General features: G+C 53.1%; 2 protein-coding genes and 1 long non-coding RNA gene across 6 annotated transcripts in view; 1 reads left to right on the top strand and 2 right to left on the bottom strand.

Annotated features, from left to right (window-relative positions):
- The window catches only part of LOC108316438, an 18,248-nt gene extending 12,561 nt beyond the window's left edge, over positions 1–5,687 (bottom strand). The window contains exon 1 of the long non-coding RNA XR_001830334.2: positions 5,609–5,687. This is a non-coding gene — a long non-coding RNA (uncharacterized LOC108316438). The remainder of the gene's footprint in view (positions 1–5,608) is intronic.
- On the top strand, positions 5,461–15,859 carry ZNF687 (zinc finger protein 687). Of its 4 annotated transcripts, XM_037744898.1 has the most exons (10): positions 6,172–6,453; positions 9,896–9,972; positions 10,073–12,177; positions 12,293–12,471; positions 12,851–13,027; positions 13,138–13,300; positions 13,437–13,766; positions 13,881–13,993; positions 14,186–14,327; positions 14,465–15,859. In XM_037744898.1, exons 3-10 carry the CDS (start codon positions 10,090–10,092, stop codon positions 14,957–14,959), a joined length of 3,687 nt encoding a protein of 1,228 aa, XP_037600826.1. In that variant the 5' UTR covers positions 6,172–6,453; positions 9,896–9,972; positions 10,073–10,089; the 3' UTR covers positions 14,960–15,859. The 4 variants fall into 4 exon arrangements, with proteins under 4 accessions (XP_017401765.1, XP_037600826.1, XP_017401766.1 ...); XM_017546276.2 differs by lacking the exons at positions 6,172–6,453; positions 9,896–9,972 and adding an exon at positions 5,461–6,137; XM_017546277.2 differs by lacking the exon at positions 9,896–9,972.
- Positions 15,827–23,517, bottom strand: part of PI4KB (phosphatidylinositol 4-kinase beta) — a 33,893-nt gene continuing 26,202 nt past the window's right edge. The window contains exons 9-12 of the mRNA XM_017546282.2: positions 21,871–22,180; positions 18,068–18,168; positions 17,693–17,813; positions 15,827–16,705 (exon numbers count right to left, since the gene is read on the bottom strand). Of these exons, the coding sequence (XP_017401771.2) occupies positions 16,524–16,705; positions 17,693–17,813; positions 18,068–18,168; positions 21,871–22,180 (714 nt within the window). The 3' untranslated portion in view covers positions 15,827–16,523. The remainder of the gene's footprint in view (positions 16,706–17,692; positions 17,814–18,067; positions 18,169–21,870; positions 22,181–23,517) is intronic.

Raw genomic sequence — 23,517 nt, 5'->3', positions numbered from 1 at the left:
CCAGCTACTCAGGAGGCTGAGGCAGGAGAATTGCCTGAACCCAGGAGGCGGAGGTTGCGGTGAGCCGAGATCGCGCCATTGCACTCTAGCCTGGGAAACAAGAGTGAAACTCCGTCTCAAAAAAAAAAAAAAAAAAAAAGAGTTTGACGACACGTGTTATTGTTTCTTATACCAACAGACAACAGAAGCAACAGAGGGATACCCCACAGCTCCCCAGCTTCCTCGACACATGTTCGCTCACTCTGCCTTCTCTCCCAATTATTATTCGGGAACCGTCCCTGCCCCTGCGTAAAGCAATTCCTCTGTTTGTGAACTGGACCCTATCGCTCACCTTTTGAAGGACATGGCTCTAGGAACTTTCCTGATCGCTCTGCTACAACTTTAGTTTTTCCTGTCTACAGGATCCTTCCCACCAGTATACTAACATACCATAACTTTCTCACCTTGAAATAGTCCTTTCCTTGGGTCAGGAAAACCTGATAAGAGAAAAAGATAAATATTAAAAGAAATTGGCCGGGTGCAGTGGCTCACGCCTGTAATCCTAGCACTTTGGGAGACCGAGGTGGGTGGATCACCTGAGGTCAGGAGTTCAAGACCAGCCTGGCCATCATGGTGAATCCCCATCTTTATAAAAAAAAAAGAAAAGAAAAGAAATAGTCTTTTCCTGATTGCTCTTTTCCCTCCAGTTACTGTCTCTTTTTTCTCCTTCCTTCCTTAGAAAGAGTTTTATAGTGACTTTTCTTTCTCCTCCTCCATTCTTTTGAACCCATTCCAGGCAAGCTTTTGTCCCCACCAGTCCATCAAATCTCCTGATCATGATCTCCAGGGACCTCCATTTTTGCTTTAATCCATTGGTCAATTCTCAGGCTTCATCCTATTTGACATTTTAGTGGCATCTGACTATCACTCTCTATTCCTCTTTCTTGAGATGATTTTTTATTTTTATTTTTTGAGACAGAGTCCTGCTCTGTTGCCCAGGCTGGAGTGCAGTGGCACAATCTCAGCTCACTACAACCTCCACCTCCCAGGTTCAAGCGATTGTCCTGCCTCAGCTTCCTGAGTAGCTGGGACTACAGGCTTGTATCACCATGCCTGGCTAATTTTTTTGTATTTTTAGTAGAGACGGGTTTCACCGTGTTAGCCAGGATGGTCTCGATTTCCTGACCTTGTGATCCGCCTGCCTCGGCCTCACAAAGTGCTGGGATAACAGGCGTGAGCCACCGCACCCGGCCGAGACACTTTTTAAATTTAGCTTGAAGGTCACAACACTCTCCTTGTTCCTTCTTTCCTCTTTGCTGTTCTTCTCATCTCCCTGATCTTTTGTTTCCCATGGCTCAATCCTTGGACTTTTTCTCCTTTCAAACCTCTGTTGGTGGTCTCATCCATTCTGACCTGGGCTTTAAATACTATCCATAAGCCGATGACACCCACTTTTGTTCTCCACTTGGATGTGTAATAGCTTAACATGACTGTAACTGAGCTACCGACCTAACCCCTAAAACATACTTCTCCAGCCAGGAGTGCTGGCTCACACCTGTAATACCAGCACTTCCAGAGGCCGAGGTGGGCGGATCACGAGGTCAGGAGTTAGAGACCAGTCTGACCAACATGCTGAAAACCTATCTCTACTAAAAATTCAAAAATTAGCCGGGCATGGTGGCGTGTGCCTGTAATCCCAGCTACTCAGCAGGCTGAGGCAGGAGAACTGATTGAACCAGGACCTGGGAGGCAGAGGTTGCAGTGAGCCGAGATCGTGCCATTGCACTCCAGCGAGACTCTTCCCCCTCTCAAAAAAGAAAAAAGAAGCATGCTGCTCTTGTAGCCTTCTCAGCTCAAGAAATGGCAACTACCTCCTCAGCCCCCATTCTTTGGAGTCTTTTTCTTTCTCCCACACCCTACTTCCAGCCGTTTTAAAAAATAAGTCAGGCCACCATGTCATCTGTCTCCTTTTGATGGCTTCGTATCCCACTCTGAGAAAACGCCAAAGACCTTCCCATAGCCTCCATCTCACCCCTCCCACCCCCTTACCGCTCTGGAACCCACGCCCATCTGAGGACGTCATACTTGTTCCTTCTTCCGGGAATGTTCTTGTCCCAGATAGCTGCATGGCTCACTCCCTCATCTCCTTCGGTCCTTTACTTCACCACCACCTTCTTGGAAAGGCTTATACTGTCCACCCTATCTAAAACTGCAACCCTCCCACACTTCCTGTCATACTTCCCTGCTTTGTTTTTTAATTGTTTTTGTTTTTAAATTAACATACTTTATTTCTTGCAGCATTTTTAGGCTTCCAGAAAAATTGAGCACAAAATGGAGCTCCCACACATCCTCTTTCTCCAGTTTCCCCTATTGTTGTTATTATTTTGAGATAAGGTCTTGGTCTGTTGCCCAGGCTGGAGTGCAGGGGTGTGACTACAGCTCACTGCAGCCTTGACCTCCAGGGCTCAGGTGATTCTCCCGCCTCAGCCTCCCAAGTAGCTGGGACCACAGGTGTGCACCACTATGCCAGGCTACTAAAAAAAAGTTTTTTGTAGAGATGGGGTCTCTCCATGTTGCTCAGGTTACTCTATTATTTATTAATATCTTGCATTAGTGTGGTACATTTGTTATAACTGATGAGCCAATATGGATACATTATTATTATTATTTTATTTATTTATTTATTTTGAGATGGAGTCTTGCTCTGTTACCAGGCTGGAGTGCAGTGACGCAATCTCGGCTCACTGCAACCTCCACCTCCTGGGTTCAAGCAATTCTTCCACCTCAGCCTCCCAAGTAGTTGGGACCACAGGCGCGTGCCACCACGCCCGACTAATTTTTTTGTATTTTTAGTAGAGACAGGGTTTCACCATGTTGACCAGGATGGTCTCGATCTCTTGACCTTGTGATCCACCCGCCTCGGCCTCCCAAAGTGCTGGGATTACAGGCGTGAGCCACAGCGCCCGGTCGGATACATTATTATTAAGGGACAGGGTCTCACTTTGTTGCCCAGGCTGGAGTGCCGCAGCAAGATCATAGCTCACTGCAGCCTCAAACTTCTCGGCTCAAGGGACTCTCCTGTCTCAGCCTCTTGAGTAGCTGGGACTACAGGTGTGCACCACTGAGCTCAGCTAATTTTAAAGTTTTTTGTTGATCCGCCCGCCTTGGCCTCCTAAAGGTCAGGGATTATATGTGTGAGCCACCAGGCCAGACCTGGATACATTATTGTTAACAAAAGCCCATAGTTTATATTAAAGTTCACTGTGTTGTACATTCCATGGCTTTTGACCATGGATGAATAATGCCATGTATCCACTATTACAGTATCCTACAGAATAGTGTCAGTGTCCTAGGGTCTCCTGTGCTCCATTTATTCATCCCTCTCCCTCCACCTGAACCCTTGGCAACCAGTGATCTTTTTACTCTCTCTCGTTTTGCCTTTTCTGGAATGCCACATAGCTGGACTCATATAGCATGCAGCCTTTTCAGATCGGCTTCTTTAACTTGGTCATACGCACTGGATTCCTCTATGTCTTTTCACGGCTCGATAGCTCTGCTTTATTTTATTCCTTGGCAGGTATCATTTCTAATATTGATTGTCTTCTCCTTAGGAATATGTTTCATGACACGGCTTCTTGTCTGCTTTGTTCACTGCTGCATCCCCAGTACCACCCTTGCATGGTTGTGGTAAAGATTACATGAGTTATTAATAATATATAAAGTTTATCTTTTTTTTTTTTCTTTTTTGAGACAGGGTCTCGCTCTGTCTCCCAGGCTGGAGTGCCGTGGTACGATCACAGCTCACTGCAGCTTTGATTTCATGGGCTCAAGTGATCCTTCCATCCTAGCCTCCCAAGCAGCTGGGAACACAGGGACCTGCCAACACCTCAGGCTAATTTTTTTTTCCAAATATTTTGTAGAGGCGGAGTCCTGCTGTGTTGCACAGCCTGTCTCCAGGGCTCAAATGAGCCACCCACCTAGGCCTCTCAAAGTGCTGGAATTACAGGTGTGAGCCACCCATAATATTATGTGTATATGAGTAGTAATTGTTATTCTGTATAGGGAGACCAGAAGAAGAGGCAGAAATGTAATGCCTGTTGGTTACATCGGGTTAGGGACCCTTAATTAGCTGTTCAGAGAAGGAAGAGCACCTGAGCTGGAGCAACTGGGAGCAAATGCAGGCGGATTGAGCACGCAGGATGCAAGGCTCCGAGAGAAAGGGCACACTAATCCCAACTGCCAATTACTTTACAAAGCACATTTACATTCGAAACTTTGTTTTTTCCAATTATTATTTTTTTTGAGACAGAGTTTTCCTCTTGTTGCCCAGGCTAGAGTGCAATGGCACGATCTTGGCTCACTGCAACCTCTGCCTCCCAGGTTCGCCCAGGCGCGGTGGCTCACGCCTGTAATTCCAGCACTTTGGGAGGTTGAGGCGGGTGGATCATTTGAGGTCAGGAGTTCGAGACCAGCCTGGCTAATATGGTGAAACCCCATCTCTACTAAAAATACAAAAATTAGCTGGGCGGGTAGTGGCATGCGCTTGTAATCCCAGCTATTTGGGAGGCTGAGGCAGGAGAATCGCTTGAGCCTGGGAGGCGGAGATTGCCGTGAGCCGAGATCACGCCACTGCACTCCAGTCTGGGTGACAGAATGAGACCGTTTCAAAGCAAAACAAAAAAAAACCTCTCCAAGGTAGGAAGCGGTGGCTTACGTCTGTAGGATTGCTTGAGACCAACGTGAGCAACCTGGCGAAATCCCGTCTATACGAAAAATTTAAAAATTAAGGCCGGGCGTGGTGGCTCATACCTGTAATCCCAGCACTTTAGGAGGCCAAGGCGGGCGGATCTCCTGAGGTCAGGAGTTCAAGACCAGCCTGACCAACATGGAGAAACTGTCTCTACTGAAAATACAAAATTAGCCGGGCTAAGTAACATGCCTGTAATCCCAGCTACTCACGAGGCTGAGGCAGGAGAATTATTTGAACCCGAAAGGAGGAGGTTGTGGTGAGCAGAAACTGCGCAATTGTACTCTAGACTGGGCAACAAGAGCGAAACTCGTAAAAAAAAAAAATAATAATAATAAATAAAAAATTAGCTGGACATGATGGCGTTCACGTGTAGTCCCACCTATTCAGGAGGCCAAGGCGGGAGGATCACTGGAGCCTGGGAGGTTGAGGCTGCAGTGAGACGTGATCGCACCACTGTACTCCTGCCTGGGTGACAGAGCGAGGCCCTGCCTCAAAAAAAGTAATTATAAAAAATAAAAACCACAGTGCTAAGGGCTCCGTGCGCGAGGTGGCAAGCTGGGCTTGCAGATGAATTCTGCCAGTGAGTGCTATTAGAGCATCAAAAAGACTGATTTTCTCAGCGACTCCTCCCTTTCCCCCGCCTCCAGGGGGTGGAGCAACAAAGCGCGGGAAAACTCGACCTTGACCCCACCCACTACTCCGTGCTGGGGGCGGAGGAAAAGGGGGGCTCTTAAATGGGAAATGGAGCCGAGGGTCTCCTCCAGCCCATGTTTAGGACGCCTATCAGTTGCCCCTTTAAGGCCTCTTTGGAAATAGCCCAGGCCACGCCGCACTCCTAACGTCACCTCCCCCGCTTCCGGTCCGCAAGCCTTTCGCAACCTTTAGGTCCAGGTTCCTTCCACGCTCCAAATCTCGTGCCCCGTCCAGGCACTCCCGCAGAGGGAGGAGCGACGGGTTACGCTGTCGCCCAGGAGCTGGCCTGTGCGAGGACCCTATCCATCCGATTATATGGCGATTTAGACGGTGGGAAGACCGCGAGGAAATGGTCAGCGGATGACGTAATGTTTGGGGTGGCGTCCCATTCTGTGACTTCTGCACGGCTTCAATGACAAGGGATTAGTTTGAAACAGCGCAAACGGACCTACACCTCCAAGCTCCACTCCGAGTCAATGCGGTTCTGCTCAAAGAGCCCACCATACAGAAGCTGGGTTCCTTAGATTCGCGAAGGTGAACATCAGCTTCGAGCAGCCAATAGGGAGCCAGGGGCGGAGACGCACCTGGGGGCTCCCCCTTCAGCAGGAGAGCGGGGAAGCTGGCTGGCTTCTTTCTAAGCGACAGTGGCGGAGGCCAATCGCTTTCGAGACCTGCAGATGGGGCAGACGGACCCCGGCGCAGCCAATGGGGAGAGGTATCTTCAGAGGGCCTCGGCCCCTTGCCCAATGAGCATGAGAGGACTGTGCAGGGCTAGTTCCGAGCGGCAGTACTTAAGGCCAACCCAGTGCCGGGCTAGGAGGGGCGCAGGGCTGAGCGACGGAGGCAAGGGCCAATGGCGAGTGCGAAAGCGGGCAGCCCAGACCCGGAGCGCGGAGGGAGGAGAAGGAGGGGGGAGGCTGAACCGGAGAGAAGCAGGAAGTAGCGGCGGCCGCGGGGAGGGCGGCGGTGGCGGCGGTGGCTGGAGTGGGGTAGAGACCGCCGGGTCTCGGCCCGCACGAGGAGCGGAACAAGTAAGCGTGCCTGGGGTAAATACCCGCCCTTGGCTCCGCCCCCTGGGGGGGGCGGGTAAATACCCCCGCCCCTCCCCCACTTGGTCAACTACCCCCTTCTCCGCGCCGCCCCCTGGGGCGGCTTCTAGGAAGGCCCAGACACCGCCTCCGTCCATTGGGGTGGATGGGCGAAACTCCCGGCCTGTTGAAACCACAGCCCCTAGCCGGGTAAAGCCCCAGAAGGGTCCTGTACCCCAAGTCCTGGCGCTCCCAGCTCGAGAGGCACCCGAAGTGCGGCTCGGAGACTGGAGGCTGCGGGATGTCGCGACCTAAAATGGTGTCCGTTCCCGGGGATGGGGGCGGGGGAACTGGGCCAGGCGGGAGCGGAACCTGCACCCTGACTGGGCGCGGGTCAGCCTCCAGGCCCGGGCGGGATTCAGGCTTGCGCCCCCGGCCCCCTGCGTACCCACTGATCAGTCTCCAGTCTCGAGAGAGCCTTCGGGAGTCCGCGGCGTGAGGAGGCTCCGCTGCGCCAGGAGGGGAGGGGACGATGTCCGAGTTGGGACCGACCGCGGCTGAAGAGCTGAGAGTCGCTCAGAGACCGGCCCCTCTCATGTCCCCTCTTTCCACCTCCCCACCCGCTCCTGTGTAGTCCTGGGTCCCCAGGTGCTGCGTGGCAGCTCCCAAAGGGCCGGGCCTGGCCGAGGCCCGGCCTTCGCCTCGCACGCAGGTGAGAGTAAGAAGCGTCGCACGCCTCAGTTTCCCTCGTAGTTTCTCTTGTGTACACCCCGCCCCCTCCTCGCAACCCAGGACTTGCTCCCCGCGCCGGCCCTCGGCAGATGGCAGGGACTTAATTCCGCCCGCTGCCCAGCTTGGCCGCAACCTAATCGCTGCCAGCCCCTTGCCCTCCTCTGCGCTGCAGGCCCTGGGCCCGGGCAAAAGGCAGTGGAGCCCCCACTCGACCTGGGCCTATTCAGCCTCTTCCTGTTAGCCTCTTTGGCTTTTGGGGAAGCACAGAGGGAAAGGGGGCGGGAGAGATGGGAGCCCTAGAGACAGGGCGCAGCAATCGCAGGAAGGCCTGATCCTCCTTGGCCTTGAGCTCAGTGGCTTGCTTGGTCAACTGTCTGCTCTGGGTGGGTGGCCATCAGATGACCTCTAAGCCACTGGGACACCCAAGAGGGAGGTGGCTGGCGGGGGGTGGCGGTTGAGTTCGCAGGTGTTTTCTTCTCGTCCCCGCTGCTCTTTGCTGTACCAGTCCACTTTTCTGAGGACCAGAGTGGAAGGTAACTCAGGCTTCTGGTCAGGAGGGAGCCCGGCTTAGGAGGGCCTGTAGAGACAAGGGGCTTTGTTTAAACCCGGAGTCTGCAGAATTAAATGGAGGGGTGGGTGAGGGAAGGACTTCCCCTTTCTCTGGTTGGTATCCTTTGCCCCCCACCCCCACCTTGGTCCCAGCAGTCGCAGCTGCCACATGCTGGTACTGTCTCCAGTTACAGGCTGAAGGCTGGAGAGAGGTGGGAGAACTGGCCCTGGGAAGTGGCCTGCAACCTGCGCAGGGAATAGATTCTTTAGTTGCCTCTTCCTAGATACAGAAACACTCATGGGGAGACACCGGTAGGGGATAGACCTGGGTCTTCCACAAACTCTGAGCTGGCCTCCCTGCTGGTTTAGTGCCACATCATTCTTGTGGGATTTTTAATTTTATTTTTTGCACTTGGCCAGGTTGAGGTTAGGTGAGACTTCCCGGGCTCCTGTTGCCACGGGACAGTTGAAGGGTGAGGAGTTTGTTAGGGAATGGAGCGGGGTGAGGAGCTCAGAGCAGACACAGTGAGGGGTGAGGGAGCCTGGCTTTTCCCCACCGTGGCAGCTGTGCTGGATGAGCCTGTACTCTGGGAGTTTTAGCCTCCAGAGAGCAAGATGGGGAGGGGAGGAGGAGGAGGGGCTGGCTAGGGGAGCGCCGGGCACTCTGGGGAAGGTAGTGAGCGAGCAGCAGGTGTTTATGACAAGAAAGGCCTAGGCTGGGGCCCTTGTGACCAGGCTGCCATCACCATTTTCCCCTCTGCCTTCTCTTTGTCTCTTTCTGTTCCTGTGTCTTATTCTTTCCATCTTGGTCTCTTGGGTAATTTCTTTGAGTCCATTTCTTCCTACTGACCAAACTAGATCTCCAGGTGCCAGTGATGGCCCCAGGTCCCTAGACGTGATCCTGCGTGACCCCGACTCTTGCCTCTGACCCCAGCCCCAGAGTTCCAATGCTTATTCCTTTCCAGCTCCTCCTTGACCCGACACATTCTTGCTTGGCCCAGCTGGAACAGTAAATTGTATTGTTAGTGTGATTCTTGCATTAGCAATTTCGTATCATGCTCAGAGTAACCCTGTGATATATAGATACTTGTGCCGTCTGTCTTTTCTTATTTTTTGAGACAGGGTATCACTGTCACCCAGGCTGGAGTGCAGTGGCAAGATCGTGGCCCACCACAGCCTTGACCTCCCTGGCTCAGGGGATCCTCCCATGTCAGCTGGGAGGCACAGCTGGGACAACAGGCACTCGCCATCATGCCTGGGGGTTTTTGCCATGTTGCCCAGGCTGGTCTGGAACTCCTGGGCTCAGGTGATTGGCCTCCCAAAGTGCTGGGATTACAGGTGTGCACCACTGCACCTGGCCATTTGTGTCTTCTTTCAGACAGCAAAATAAAAGGCACTCAAGAAACTTGCTTGTACCACAGGCCCCTGATAAAGCTGGACGAGGACCATTTCTTGTGTGGCACACGGCATTGCCCCTTTGCACACATGGCCTTTCAGACCTCTGTGGACCCCAGAAGACTCATGAAGAATATGAATTGATTCCATGCCAACATGAATGAGCCCTAAACCTAGAGCATCGTGTACATCATCCTCAATAATAGTATCGATGATTTCATTCTATGCTGGGCACAGAAGAAGTTGCTGGGGTGCCCTTCTTCAAGCAGTCTCCAGGGCACCAGAGCGCTCTTGTCTCCCCCAAAAGTGCCCATCTGTCAGCTCTTGAAGGAAGAAGTTGTTTCCACCAAGATGCTCACTGAGCTCTGTTACCCTTCCCTGTTCCCTTTAGTTTATTTTGAGATAGGGTCTTGCTCTGTCCAGGCTGGAGTGCGTTGGTGTGATGTCAGCTCGCTGCAACCTTAAACCTCATGGGTTCAAGTGATTCTCCTGCCTCAGCCTCCTGAGTAGCTGGGATTACAGGCGTGTGCCACCACACCTGTTTAGTATTTTGTATTTTTAGCAGAGACAGGGTTTTACCATGTTGGCCAGGCTGGTCTTGAACTCCTGACCTCAAGTGATCCACCTGCCTTGGCCTCCCAAAATGGGGATTGCAGGCATGAGCTACTGTACCCGGCCCTTCCCTGTATTTCTGAGAACTCTTTTCCCCTGCTTTCTTTGGATTTTGGTGCCTGTCAAGTTATGGACACTAGCCCTCTTCTGATTTTAGGGTTTGGCAAACCAGTCATCTCTAGCAGCTTTGTAGGACTCATGCTGTGGTGGAGGTGTACCCAAGTTGGAGTGCATGTGGGTTCTGAGAGGATAAATATGGAGATGCTGAGGGAAGAGCTCCAGGATCTCTCTTCCAGATGTCTCAGTTTCTCCTCTTTATTCCGGTTTTCATCAGGTCTGGGACCTGCCGATATGGGGGATATGAAGACCCCTGATTTTGATGACCTCCTTGCTGCCTTTGACATCCCTGACATTGATGCGAATGAAGCCATCCATTCTGGGCCAGAAGAAAACGAGGGGCCAGCAGGCCCAGGGAAGCCAGAACCCAGTGTGGGAGGTGAATCTGGAGACACAGCAGCAGCCTCTGCTGGGGACGACTCTGGAGTTCCAGCCCCGGCCTCTGACCATGGCCTGCCGCCGACAGACATTTCTGTAGTCAGTGTCATTGTCAAGAACACTGTGTGTCCTGAGCAGTCCGAGGCCCTGGCTGGAGGCTCAGCAGGAGATGGGGCTCGGGCTGTGGGGCCTCATCGAATGCAGAATGGTTTTGGGGGCTCTGAACCTTCCCTCCCAGGAACCCCCCATTCTCCTGCTCCTCCCAGTGGGGGCACTTGGAAAGAAAAAGGCATGGAAGGCAAAGCTCCCTTGGACCTGTTTGCTCATTTTGGGCCTGAGCCAGGGGAGCACCCGGATCCCCTGCCTCCCTCTGCACCCTCTCCCCCTCGGGAGGGGGCTATGACCCCACCTCCTTTCCCCTCTCCCTTTGAGCTGGTCCAGGAGAATGGCCTAGGCATGCAGCCACCTGTTTCTTCCCCACCACTGGGGGCCTTGAAGCAGGAGAGCTGCAGTCCCAATCATCCCCAGGGCCTAGCCCAGCAAGGCTCAGGCTCTAGCCCTGACGCCACGGGCATCCCTGGTAGCGCCTCGCCTCCCCGAGTTGCTGGGGTGCCCTTCTTCAAGCAGTCTCCAGGGCACCAGAGCCCTCTTGCCTCCCCAAAAGTGCCCGTCTGTCAGCTCTTGAAGGAAGAAGATGATGAGGGGCCAGTGGACAAGTCTTCCCCAGGAAGTCCCCAGAGTCCCTCTAGTGGGGCCGAGGCTGCAGATGAGGACAGCAACGACTCTCCTGCCTCTTCCAGCTCCTCTAGGCCTCTTAAGGTGCGGATCAAGACCATCAAAACATCCTGTGGGAATATCACAAGGACTGTCACTCGGGTCCCCTCAGATCCTGATCCACCTGCTCCCTTGGCCGAGGGGGCCTTCTTGGCCGAGGCTAGCCTCTTGAAGCTGTCCCCTGTAACACCGACCCCTGAGGGTCCAAAGGTAGTGAGTGTCCAGCTGGGTGATGGTACAAGGCTGAAAGGCACTGTGCTGCCTGTGGCCACCATCCAAAACGCCAGTACTGCCATGCTGATGGCAGCCAGTGTGGCCCGCAAGGCTGTGGTGCTGCCTGGGGCTGGCAGCAGCCCTAAGATGATTGCAAAGAATGTGCTGGGTCTGGTGCCCCAAGCCCTGCCTAAGGCAGAGGGGCGGGCAGGGCTGGGGACTGGGGGACAGAAGGTGAATGGTGCCTCGGTGGTGATGGTGCAGCCTTCAAAGACAGCCACTGGGCCAAGTGCAGGGGGCGGCACAGTGATCTCACGGACCCAGTCCAGCCTGGTGGAGGCCTTCAACAAGATCCTCAACAGTAAGAACCTGCTCCCTGCCTATAGGCCAAACCTGAGCCCACCAGCTGAGGCTGGGCTGGCCCTGCCTCCCACGGGCTACCGCTGCCTGGAGTGTGGGGATGCCTTCTCGCTGGAGAAGAGCCTGGCACGGCACTATGACCGCCGGAGCATGCGTATCGAGGTCACCTGCAACCACTGCGCCCGCCGCCTGGTCTTCTTCAACAAGTGCAGCCTGCTCCTGCACGCACGTGAACACAAGGACAAGGGGCTTGTCATGCAGTGCTCACATTTGGTCATGAGGCCTGTAGCCCTTGACCAGATGGTGGGGCAGCCAGACATCACACCCCTGCTGCCTGTAGCTGTCCCAACTGTCTCTGGACCTCTGGCCTTGCCTGCCTTGGGCAAGGGTGAGGGGGCCATCACCTCCTCTGCCATTACTACAGTTGCTGCTGAGGCCCCTGTCCTGCCGCTCTCCACAGAGCCGCCTGCTGCCCCTGCCACCTCTGCTTACACGTGCTTTCGCTGCCTGGAGTGCAAGGAGCAGTGCCGGGACAAGGCTGGCATGGCAGCTCACTTCCAGCAGCTCGGGCCCCCCGCCCCTGGGGCCACCAGCAATGTGAGTCACCTTTCACAGTCCTGTGGGGACAGGATCTGGGAAGGCATTGGGGGCTTGGAGAAGTAATGGGGACAGGCTACTCCTCACCGACTTACCTGTTTAACCCACTCGACAGGTGTGCCCAACCTGCCCCATGATGCTCCCCAATCGCTGCAGCTTCAGTGCCCACCAGCGCATGCATAAGAATCGACCCCCCCACGTCTGTCCTGAGTGTGGGGGCAACTTCCTGCAAGCCAATTTTCAGACCCATCTCCGGGAGGCCTGTCTGCATGTCTCTCGCCGTGTAGGATACAGGTGCCTTGGACCCTTCCTCCAGAGTGTAGGGTTTCATGTGTCCTAGCCTCAGCCTTAGATGGCCTTTCAAGATCCCCCATCTCCCCTGCTGTATCCCTCAGCCCTATTGTTTTGGCGAACTCATCCCTGAGATAGTACGTCTTGCCTTCCTGACCTCCCTAATGGAGATGGGGGAAGGAGGGCCACCTCTGGAGCTTCAGCTCTGCCTCCGCAGCCTCCCTTGGGGAACGGCCTCTGCACCTCCCCCCGTTCTCCACCCTGCTCATGTTCCACTGCTGATTTCTGGAGTCTACCTAGTCCCGGAGAAAAAGTGTGGGGTGCTGGGGTGGGCATGGAGATGCCTCCCTCATTACCACAGGGCCTCCTGCTTCCTCCCCAGGTGCCCCAGCTGTTCAGTTGTGTTTGGGGGTGTGAACTCCATCAAGTCCCACATCCAGACGTCGCACTGCGAGGTTTTCCACAAGTGCCCCATCTGCCCCATGGCCTTCAAGTCTGGGCCCAGCGCCCACGCCCATCTGTACTCCCAGCATCCCAGCTTCCAAACACAGCAGGCCAAGTGAGGCCTAGGGAGGGACGGGATGGGACGGGATAGGGAGGGAGGGCCGGGGGGCAGAGGGGAGGGGCTGCACCCATCCCTGCCTGATGTTTGCACTGTCCTCACCTCAGGCTGATCTACAAGTGCGCCATGTGTGACACAGTCTTCACTCACAAACCCCTCCTCTCCTCACACTTCGACCAGCACCTGCTGCCCCAGCGTGTCAGTGTCTTTAAGTGCCCGTCTTGTCCTCTGCTCTTTGCCCAAAAAAGGACCATGCTGGAACATCTCAAGGTACAGGAGCAGAGCAGTGGGGAATGCGTGCTTAGCTGTACGGACATGGGGCTGGGGCCACGTAAGTTTAAGTGGGGGGCTTTGGCACAGCCAGGCCCTTCCCCACAACAGCCACCTCCCTTGTCTCCTCTCACAGAACACCCATCAGTCTGGGCGCTTGGAGGAGACTGCTGGGAAAGGGGCCGGGGGTGCCCTGCTGACCCCCAAGACTGAGCCCGAGGAGCTGGCTGTTTCTCAGGGAGGGGCAGCCCCTGCTACTGAGGAGTCATCTACATCTTCAGAAGAGGAGGAAGTACCCAGCTCCCCTGAGCTCCCCCGTCCAGCCAAACGGCCCCGGCGGGAACTAGGGAGCAAAGGCCTCAAGGGTGGGGGTGGGGGGCCTGGAGGCTGGACATGTGGCCTGTGTCACTCCTGGTTCCCTGAGCGTGACGAGTATGTGAGCCACATGAAGAAGGAGCATGGCAAGGTGAGTGGGCCCCGAGGAGAGTACCATGGGCTGGGGGTGGCACTGAGACTGCCGGTGTGACAGTGGGGACTGGGTCCTGGAGCCTGGCTCTGACATCTATCCCTGCTCTCCTAGTCAGTGAAAAAGTTTCCCTGCCGTCTGTGTGAGCGCTCCTTCTGCTCTGCCCCCAGCCTGAGGCGCCATGTCAGGGTCAATCACGAGGGCATCAAGCGAGTTTACCCCTGCAGGTAACTGCCACTCCCCACTTCCTCCTCCTGCCCAGCACATGACCCTCTGCATATGCCAGAGTACCTTCGAGCCGACAGTTGGTCTCAGTGGCCTGACCAGGTCTCCCTCTGCTCCAGCAGCCCCTCCTCAGGAGCGAGGGCCCTGGCCTTCGGGCTGTGCCCTTGCTGCCATCCTGCCCTCTCCCATTTCAGGTATTGCACAGAGGGAAAACGCACCTTCAGCAGCCGCCTGATCCTGGAGAAACATGTTCAGGTCCGGCACGGCTTGCCACCTGGGGCCCAGTCCCCTGGCCGGGGGAGCACCCTGGCTCGGGGTCCCAGTGCCAGAGCCCAGGTAGGCAGAGGCCCGGCCTGCTGTGTTAGGGCTTTGAGTAGGAAACTGGAAGGTAGAGTCCTGGCCGCAGGAAGTGAGGGAGGGGTGCCAGGGGCAGTGGGGGGTGTGGTGAGGCCATTTCTTCTACTTTTCTTCAGGGGCCAGGTCGGAAACGCCGCCAGTCTTCAGACTCTTGCAGTGAGGAGCCTGACAGCACGACACCGCCAGCCAAGTCCCCCAGGGGCGGACCTGGATCTGGAGGCCATGGCGCCCTGCGCTACCGGAGCAGTGGCTCCATGGAACAGAGCCTCCTGGTGGGGTTGAGGGTGGAGGGTGGCGCCCAGCAGTGCCTCGACTGTGGCTTGTGCTTTGCCTCCCCTGGCTCCCTGAACCGGCACCGTTTCATCAGCCACAAGAAGAGACGGGGTGTGGGTAAAGCCAGTGCCCTGGGGCTGGGTGATGGGGAGGAAGAGGCCCCTCCATCAAGGTCTGACCCCGATGGTGGAGACTCACCCCTGCCGGCTTCTGGAGGCCCACTGACCTGTAAGGTCTGTGGCAAAAGCTGCGACAGCCCTCTCAACCTCAAGACCCACTTCCGCACGCATGGCATGGCATTCATCAGGGCTCGGCAGGGGGCTGTCGGGGACAACTAGGCCCAAGCCTGGGACTGACCTCTTGGAGCCTGGCTTTCCCTGCTGCTGCCTGGTCCCTGGGCTGGGGAGTTTCATTAACATTCACATTTTGTTAATTTCTCTCCAACCTGAAGAAAAGCTTTTGAGGATTATTCTAGTTACTTGCAGCCTCCCTTTGGGTTTGGCCCTGGAGTCCTAGTAGCGTGGACCCTCCTTTCTGAGCCCAACACTAATTATGCTCCTGCTGCAGAACCCCCAGTGTGGGCCTAGGGTGGGAGGATGGGACTTAGGTGTGCCTGCTAGACAGGTTTGGGGAAGGATTGATGGGTGTGTCTTGGAGGGACACACCCCTTCACGATTCCTTCAGGCACGGACTGGAACTTTCCTCCTCTGGGCCAGGCCCTGCCCTAGTGCCCCCTCCCCACCAACTCGCTGGCACTCAAGCCCCCCACCCCTGCAGTGCCTTTCACTTCTTTTTTTTTTCCCCAGAAATCCAAGGGGGGGTTGGTGGGGATGAGTCCTGTCAAGGGGGCCAGAGGAGAGGAGAGGACAGGCTCTCAGGAATCCTTTATTCTTGTAGTAATAATACTAACAGTGGGGGAACTAGGGAGAAAACCAGACCATTAAACTGCTTGTGGTCTCATCTCCATTCAGGCCTCTCTCTGTGATTTGGACAGTGTGGACTTGACAGGAAGTGGGTGAGAGTCAGAACATGGGAGGCCTTTCCTTCTCAGAGAAAAGGTGGTGGTGACCAAGACAGGCAGGGAAAAAGCAAACCTTTCTGTGTGGTACCTTCTGCATCTTGGACACTGAGGCATCCGTTCACACCTCATCACCCATCTCCCTCCCCCCCACACACTCCCCCAAAACACCTGGAAATAACACAAGTGGCTAACTAAGGACTTTATTTCAAACAAAAATAAAAAATAAAAAATTGAGAGCTCTTTTCCCTGGGTTTAGGGAAGGAGTCAGGGTAGGGAATTCCCCGTGGCTAGGCCAGTACCCTCAGTACACTGGAGGGCTGTGGGAATTCCCTTCCTTGTCCATGACGGGGAACCTCAGCAAGTGCAGGGCCCACGCAGCGCCCAGCAAGGGGAGCTTGGGCCAGGGGTCGGTCCCTGGGAGGGGTAGAGCTGGGCAGCAGCATGGCCAGTGGCCAACCACAGGATCAAGTCCTAAGTACCGAGAACCTACTCTTCCCTGCTTCCTGGGCCCCAGAACGGAATAAAGATGGCCTGTGGAAAGAGCCCTTCAGACCCCTACAAGGAGAAGAAAGGCCCCAGCGTCCCTCATGTTCATCGCCTCTGTTCTCTGGAGGGCAGTGAGTCCTGGAGTCTGTCCGGTGGTAACACTGACACAGAGCAGGGGGGCAGGGAAGCCCCAGCAAGTCTGGACCCCACAACTGGCTCTCCTACCCCCTGGCAAGCTCTCGCAGTTACCACATGATCCTTCAGGTTTCTTGCCTTCCATTTCCCTTGGGTGGATGGTTGGGTAGGTGGGGTTTCCTGGTTTGGGGTTTCTCAGAAAAAGGGCCCTCTAGGGAGGGTGCCCTGGACCCCCCACCACTCCCGGCCTGAGGAGCGTGTCACATGATGCCGTTGGTGAGGTACTGGAAGCCGTCATAGAGTTTGGTGGTGTTAGAGCGCATACTGCCATCCACCATCTGCTCCACCAGCAGCTGCAGCTGCTCCTCAGTCATGCTCATGTGGAACCTCTCTTTGAGGTTTCGAATGGTGCTGGAACCATGGAAGCAAGGAAGCTGAGAACCTGGGGGAAGCAGTGGGGGTTCAGGGTCATGGACAGGAGGGAGGGGCAGTGGTGCCAGCCACAGCAAATACAGAGCCAGGGCATCTGAAATGCCTTTTCCCTCCCACCTCAGGTCCCTGATGGTGTGGGTGCACTTCTGCTTGGGTAGAGAGAAGGAACCAGCAGGAGCCCCTTGTCATCCCACACCTAAGCCCCTCTGTAGGTGAAGGCATGTGGGCAGAGGAGGGAAGAGGACCAACACCATGTCTCCCTCTCAGTAAGGGCGGAGGGGCCCAGAGGGCAGGCTGGGAGGAGGCTGGAGGGAGTGGGCCCTGAGTTGGGCACTTATCTGGTTGCAGGCCTCTGCCTACGCTACGTCTGACACTCACAGATGACCTGGGCCACCGTCATCATGGGGCCAGATGGGGATGATCCTGAGCAACGGCGACAACCTGTGGGGTAGGGGCAGGGACGGGGAGGAGGGGAGACTGGCAGCTCAGACCTGGGGTACAACTGGAGCCCTGAGGAGGGGGATGAGGACAGAAGGGGGTCCTGGGCAAAAGACTGTAGATGGCAAAACTGTAGTGGAAGGAGATAAAGATGAGAGGGGAAATACTTCTTAGAGTTGAAGCGTGGCGGAGGACAGGGCAATCGGAGGTCATAGCGGAATGGGGAAGAGAGATGAAAGGAGACTGAGAAACAGCTGGATGGGGGTGGGGGGAGGTGAGGAGGGACCAGGAGGCTGTAAATGGGCCTGTTTTCTCCCTAAAGATGAGGAAGAGGCAGGTGCTGCTGTCCGCTCCCCTCACCCCCTGGACTTAGCTCTACCAGGGTCAAGACGAATATCCTAAAGGACAACAAGGCACTGGACCTGCGCCAGAAACCCTCTGGGGAACCCTCCTCCCTCCTTCAACCCGAGTAGGTGGGATCAGCTTTTTTATGCTCCAGGGCGCCGACCTACATGGGCAGCCTGAGGCACTATGGCACCGGACCTCACCCCAGCCCCACCTTGCTGCATGATCTCCACGATCTGCACTACCTTGTCCATGTGTTTCCAAGCAGCAATTAGCCCCTGCACCATCAGCATCTTATAGTAGTTGAACATGTCGCCATCCAGGCCGCCCATCACCTGGGAAGAGAGGAGAGCGTTGTGTGCACAAGGGGACTTACACTGGGGATGGTTCCTGTCCCGACTGGCCTACCAGAACTCGGGCCCTGTTATTTCCCCACTTCCTATCAGGCAGGAAGCTCCCAGGAACTCTGGCCTCACCCATTTACTGCCTGTTCTGTTCATCCCTAATTTGCAGGGAGCCCATCAGCTCCTCATCCCATGACACAGAAAGAATACAGTGACCCCAGAGGCACCTCTCCTTCTTGACTCACATCCACAAACTCTGTGGTCAGCTTCAAGGCTGACGTCTCAAAGCCCAGATTTCGGGGTGAGCTGGACAGGATGAAGCCAAAGTCGATGTGGATGATGTGGCCTTCTGTGTCCAAAAGGATATTCCCATTGTGTCTGAGGAGGGGGAGTGGAGGAGAGGAAGAGGCAGTAGTCAGTCTGACTGAGGCTGGAACCTCAAGCAGCAATACACTGGCCACGTGACACCACGCAGGGGGGTCCCCTGCTGTTTCCTGCTGCCCGTAACTCCAGTCTCCTGTCCAATCTCCTAGGACCTAAAGCTATCAATGGAAAGGAAATCAGAAAAGAAAACCGCTTACAAAGGCCATGGGGTCCGAAATTGCTATTAACAATTAAAAAAAAATAGTTTTAAGATTCTCCCAATTTCCCAGAAATTGCACTTCTTGCACCCAAACTGATCCCACTCTAGTAGAGAATCCAGCAGTAAGGAAAGAGGGCCTCTGAGGCTCCAGCCAGCTGTCACAGAGGCCAAGCGCTCTGCTCAGGGGGAAGCGCCATTCCGAGCCTATTTACCTGTGGGTTATTTGTAACTCCTGTCAGCCCACTGCATGTCAGAGGCCTCACCAGAAGGGAGCAACAACAGAGGCAAGCAGGCTGAGTGGAGCTGAAATGTAAAATAGCATGGGGGCTTCAAGGGGTAAGTTTTAAATCACTTATGTAAAAGGTCTCAGGAGGCAGCAGTACTGCAGGGCAGCTGTAGAAGAGTTAATGGGGGATAAATCCCAGGTCTTTGTGATTCCCACATGAATGGTCAGTAGCAGAAGGAACAATTAACATGCTAAGCATGTGAGGCCTGGCCTATTCAGCATAACCGGCCTCCTCAGTGTCAACAGAGGCTTTGTCTGAGGGCCACCTTCTCTGGGGTTGGTTTGGCCAAAAGAGGAGGGACAAAAGAAGAACCTAGTCCCACCTGATCCCACCTGGGTTCTTCCCTCTCTGGGAAAACACTAAAGATGTGGCAACCCAGGCACAATCTTGTGAGCCAGAATGGTTCTAGGAGTTGTCATGGTTCAACCTCTCATTTTATAGGTGAGGAAACAGAGGCCCTGAGAGAGGAAGTGATTTATGTGCCAAGGTCCCAAAGCCTCTCTTTTCACTACCAGAGTTAGCCCCAGTTGGAAAGCTGCTTTGGACTACTTTGGAAGCAGTTAAAGACAGTCTAAAACCTGACTCCCGTGTCGGCCTGTTCATTGCTGCACTTCTTTCCAGTGGTTGATGCCGCTCATGGCTAGACTGCATCTCTCCTTTTCTGAGATGCTCTGAACGGCTTATCAGCTACCTGCCCTCCTCTGTCCCTCCTTTATTAGAGGATGCTCTCATCCTTCAAACATACTAGTTTCCTAAAGGAAAGCCCTGGGGCCTGACTAGTGCCAGCTTCCCTGCCACCCATTTGCTCAATCCCAAGACTGAGCTCTAGGCTCCCTGGGCCCTGCGTTCAAAATCCTGACACTTCGAGACGGTCTGAAGCTTGCAATCAAATTCCTTATAAATAATTACATTCTCTTTTTTTTTTTTTTTTTTTTTTTTGAGACAGAGTTTCACCCTTGTTACCCAGGCTGGAGTGCAATGGCGCGATCTCGGCTCACCGCAACCTCCGCCTCCTGGGTTCAGGCAATTCTCCTGCCCCAGCCTCCTGAGTAACTGGGATTACAGGCACGTGCCACCATGCCCAGCTAATTTTTTGTATTTTTAGTAGAGACGGGGTTTCACCATGTTGACCAGGATGGTCTCAATCTCTTGACCTCGTGATCCACCCGCCTCGGCCTCCCAAAGTGCTGGGATTACAGGCTTGAGCCACCGCACCCGGCAAATAATTACATTCTCTTACAGCTCTCAAATGCAGGGCCTATGCTGGGTTCATTTGTAGGGCTGGCAGAGTGGAATGCGCACAGGTTCTAGAAGCTACCTGACTGTTATTTCCCTCATGAGGAAACACATGTCTGACAGGGTTATCATCTGGTTTAAATATAAGAATGTCAGGCCATGGCAGGCACTTAACAGATGCTAGATTTCTAATAAGCCGCTCCGTTAGCTAGATTCTGTTTTGTTTAGATAGGGTTTTGCTCTCTTGCCCTCAACCTCCTGCTCAAATGATCCTTCCACCTCAGACTGCGAAGCAGCTGGGACCACAGCTGCGCACCACCATGCTTGGCTAATTTTTATTTTTTGTATAGATGGGATCTCACTATGCTGTCTAGGATGGTCTCAAACTCCCAGGCTCAAGCAATCCTGCTGCCTCAGTCTTGTTAACTAGATCTTCTTTTTGAGACAGAGTCTCTCCTTGTTGCCCAGGCTGAAGCACAGTGGCACAATCTCAGCTCACTGCAACCTCTGCCTCCTGGGTTCAAGCAATTCTCCTGCCTCGGCCTCTTGAGTAGCTGGGATTACAGGTCTGTATCACCATGCCTGGCTAATTTATATATATATATAAAATTTTATTTTTTTTGAGTTTGAGACAAGTTGACTCTTGTCACCCTGTCTGGAGTCCAATGACGTGATCTTGGTTCACTGCAACCTCTGCCAGGTTTAAGTGATACTCCTGCCTCAGCCTCCTGAGTAGCTGGGATTACAGGTGCCTGCCACCATGCCTAGCTAATTTTTTTTGTTTTGTATTTTTAGTAGAGATGGGGTTTCACCATGTTGGCCAGGCTGGTGTCGAACTCCTGACCTCAAGTGATCTGTCCACCTTGGTCTCCCAAAGTGCTGGGATTACAGGGGTGAGCCACCTTGCCCGGCCATCATTAGCTAGATTGTAATGGGCCACCATGTTACTGGAAGCCCCGGCAGCACCGGCCACTGCATTTCTGCCTTCCCAGGACGGCTGCCCTATGCCAAGGCAGAGATGGAACTCACAGGAGCATTCAGGGAAGAGACCCTGGGTCACTGTTGGGAGACACTCTTAGAAGGCAGGCATCTTGTGCCTCACCTACATGGGTAGTTAGGTCTCATCAAGGTCATGTGACATTGAAAAAGATGATAGCTCTGGGCAGAACAACAGATACTGAAAGGCTATGGAAATCACATGCTGGAATAAGAAGTGAGGACAGTTCATGGCTGAGAGTTTCAACTTCACCTCCATCATGTTTCTCCTTTCTGCTCTCAGTCACTAACCAATACCCTTAGTGCCAGGCCCTATCACCTCCTGCTTTGTTGCTAAACGCCCAGTTACATCCCCCTTTACCCACAGTGCCGCAGGGCATTCACTCAACACAGACTGGATTATGCCATTCTTCTGCCTGCAAAATAAAACACTTAAGCTTCACAATGAAGGCCCTTCTTCAAGTGGCCTCAGTTTACCTGTCTGAGGGTCCCACCTGCTACTCTCCTGCCATGCAGTGCAGTCCATGCGTTAATCACATTCAATTATTTCTTCCAGCTCAGGCATGCCTCCCCCGTAGCTTCCTCTGTCGTCATTCTCCCTTGTCCTTGAAGACCCTGCTCACTCAAACCCTTACTCCTCTTGTAAATCCTTCATTTCTTTGCCCTTTTACCCTAGTTCTTGTCAGTCTGCCTCCTGGCTTAATATCATGTGAACACGTCTGTCTCTGCTTAAAATATGTTGTTTCATTTTTCACATCTTAGTAACTGAGATACACATGAAGGGACAGAGAGAATCCTGGAGAAAGGTTAGGATGAGCAGCAGAAGTCACCTACCTGTCCTTGACTTGCAGCAGGTAGCAGACCAAGCAGTAGCCAGCACAATTTTGCACAAAGTTGTGCTGGCTACTGCTTGGTCTGCTACCTGCTGCAAGTCAAGGACAGACACAATGGGAATATCCTTCTGTGTCCAAAAGGATATTCCCATTGTGTCTGTCCTTGACTTGCAGCAGGTAGCAGACCAAGCAGTAGCCAGCACAACTTTGCACGAAATTGCGCTGGGCACTGAGGAATGCCTCAGTGGTATAACTGCCATGCTCCTGTAGGAAGTAATCGAGCAAGGAGAGCTGTGACTGTTTCTTCACCTGATGGATGGACACGGCATTGACCACTGGTTCAATCATGCCACTGTCGGCTGAAATCACAAGGATCTTGTATGGCTTGATCCAGAGGGGCACTCGCTCCTGTTCCCAAATGGACTGTGAGGAGACATGGGGGATATAGGACTCTTATCTTTCTCCAGACTAGAGAAGGAGGCTAAAACTTCCCCTTTTCTCCAGCCTCGCTCCTTGGTGGCACTGGATTCTAAGCTATCAAGTGAGTAAGACTCACTTAACCCAGTGAGGACCAGGGAGTTTCGAAAGGAAGTCTAGGGACTGACAAAGTCAGGAAACTACACTCAGTGGGAAAAGGTATCACATAAGCAGAAAGTCCAAAAGAGGCAGGGAGAACAGGACACTTCACTATCCCTTCTCAAGCAGGGACAATGGGAGCTATAAGTTCAAACAAGAAAAAAGAGGCCTGGTGTGGTGGCTTATGCTTGTAATCCCAGCACTTTGGGAGGCTCAGGCAAGAGAGTCACCTGAGGTCAGTTCGAGACCAGCCTGGCAAACACGGTGAAACCTTGTCTCTACTAAAAATACAAAAATTTGCTGGGTATGGTGGTACATGCCTGTAAGTCCAGCTACTCAGGAGGCTAAGGCAGGAGAATTTCTTGAACCCAGAAGATGGAGGTTGCAGTGAGCCAAGATTGCACCACTGCACTCCAGCCTGAGTAACAGAGCAAGACTATCTCAAAAAAAAAATTAAATAAAATTTTAAAATAATGCTCTGTCTTTAATAAAACCCTTGAGGCAAAGAGAAAATAAAAAACAAAAGAGCAGACTAGATAGAAANAAAAAAAAAAAAAAAAAAAAAAAAAAAAAAAAAAAAAAAAAAAAAAAAAAAAGAAAAGAAAAAGAAAAAGGAAAAGAAAAGGATTTAGGTCCAGAGAAGATTTCTCTGGAAAATGAAAATATTCACATGCTATAACGAACAGTATTAAACAAATTAAGTGGCTTGCAGGTGACCGACCCAAGGGGATCAGAAGATCAATACCTCAGCACACTAGAACCCACCTGCTACAGACCACTTTGGAAGTTTTTTATGTTATTTTTTTTTAAAGGGGGAGGACCAAATTATTATTTTAAAATTTGATTACAACCAATTGTATTGGCATTAAAATTAGAGGCATTAAGTTTGAATAATGGATATATACCAAAAACCAGATATTTGAGTTTGGCAAAAATGGGAAAAGAAGTTTTCCAGTCATTTCAGATTAGAACTCAATTTAGAGAAATGAGCCCCATGTTTACAATGATTGTGCCACAGATTTAAACTTCAGTAGTGCATTAGTAAACTGTTCACATTTTGATCTTCACCTTGAGATTTGACAGCTATTTCTTGAAAATAATCTCAGTACCTTGTACAAATAAATTGGTCTTAACACTAGGAGAAAGTGGGTCACTAAACTTTGTTCCAGCAAAATTTTCTGTTT

The sequence above is a fragment of the Cebus imitator genome, unplaced genomic scaffold (assembly GCF_001604975.1).
Source record: "Cebus imitator isolate Cc_AM_T3 unplaced genomic scaffold, Cebus_imitator-1.0 Scaffold188, whole genome shotgun sequence".
NCBI lineage: Eukaryota > Metazoa > Chordata > Mammalia > Primates > Cebidae > Cebus > Cebus imitator.
This window is presented reverse-complemented; position numbering and strand designations above follow the sequence as displayed.

Bases quoted from the DNA above. Each gene is read 5' to 3' on its own strand.
- ZNF687 (XM_017546276.2), top strand. The intron at 13,301-13,436 runs GTACAGGAGCAG...CTCCTCTCACAG, and splicing joins CCATGCTGGAACATCTCAAG to AACACCCATCAGTCTGGGCG. The intron at 13,767-13,880 runs GTGAGTGGGCCC...CTGCTCTCCTAG, and splicing joins TGAAGAAGGAGCATGGCAAG to TCAGTGAAAAAGTTTCCCTG.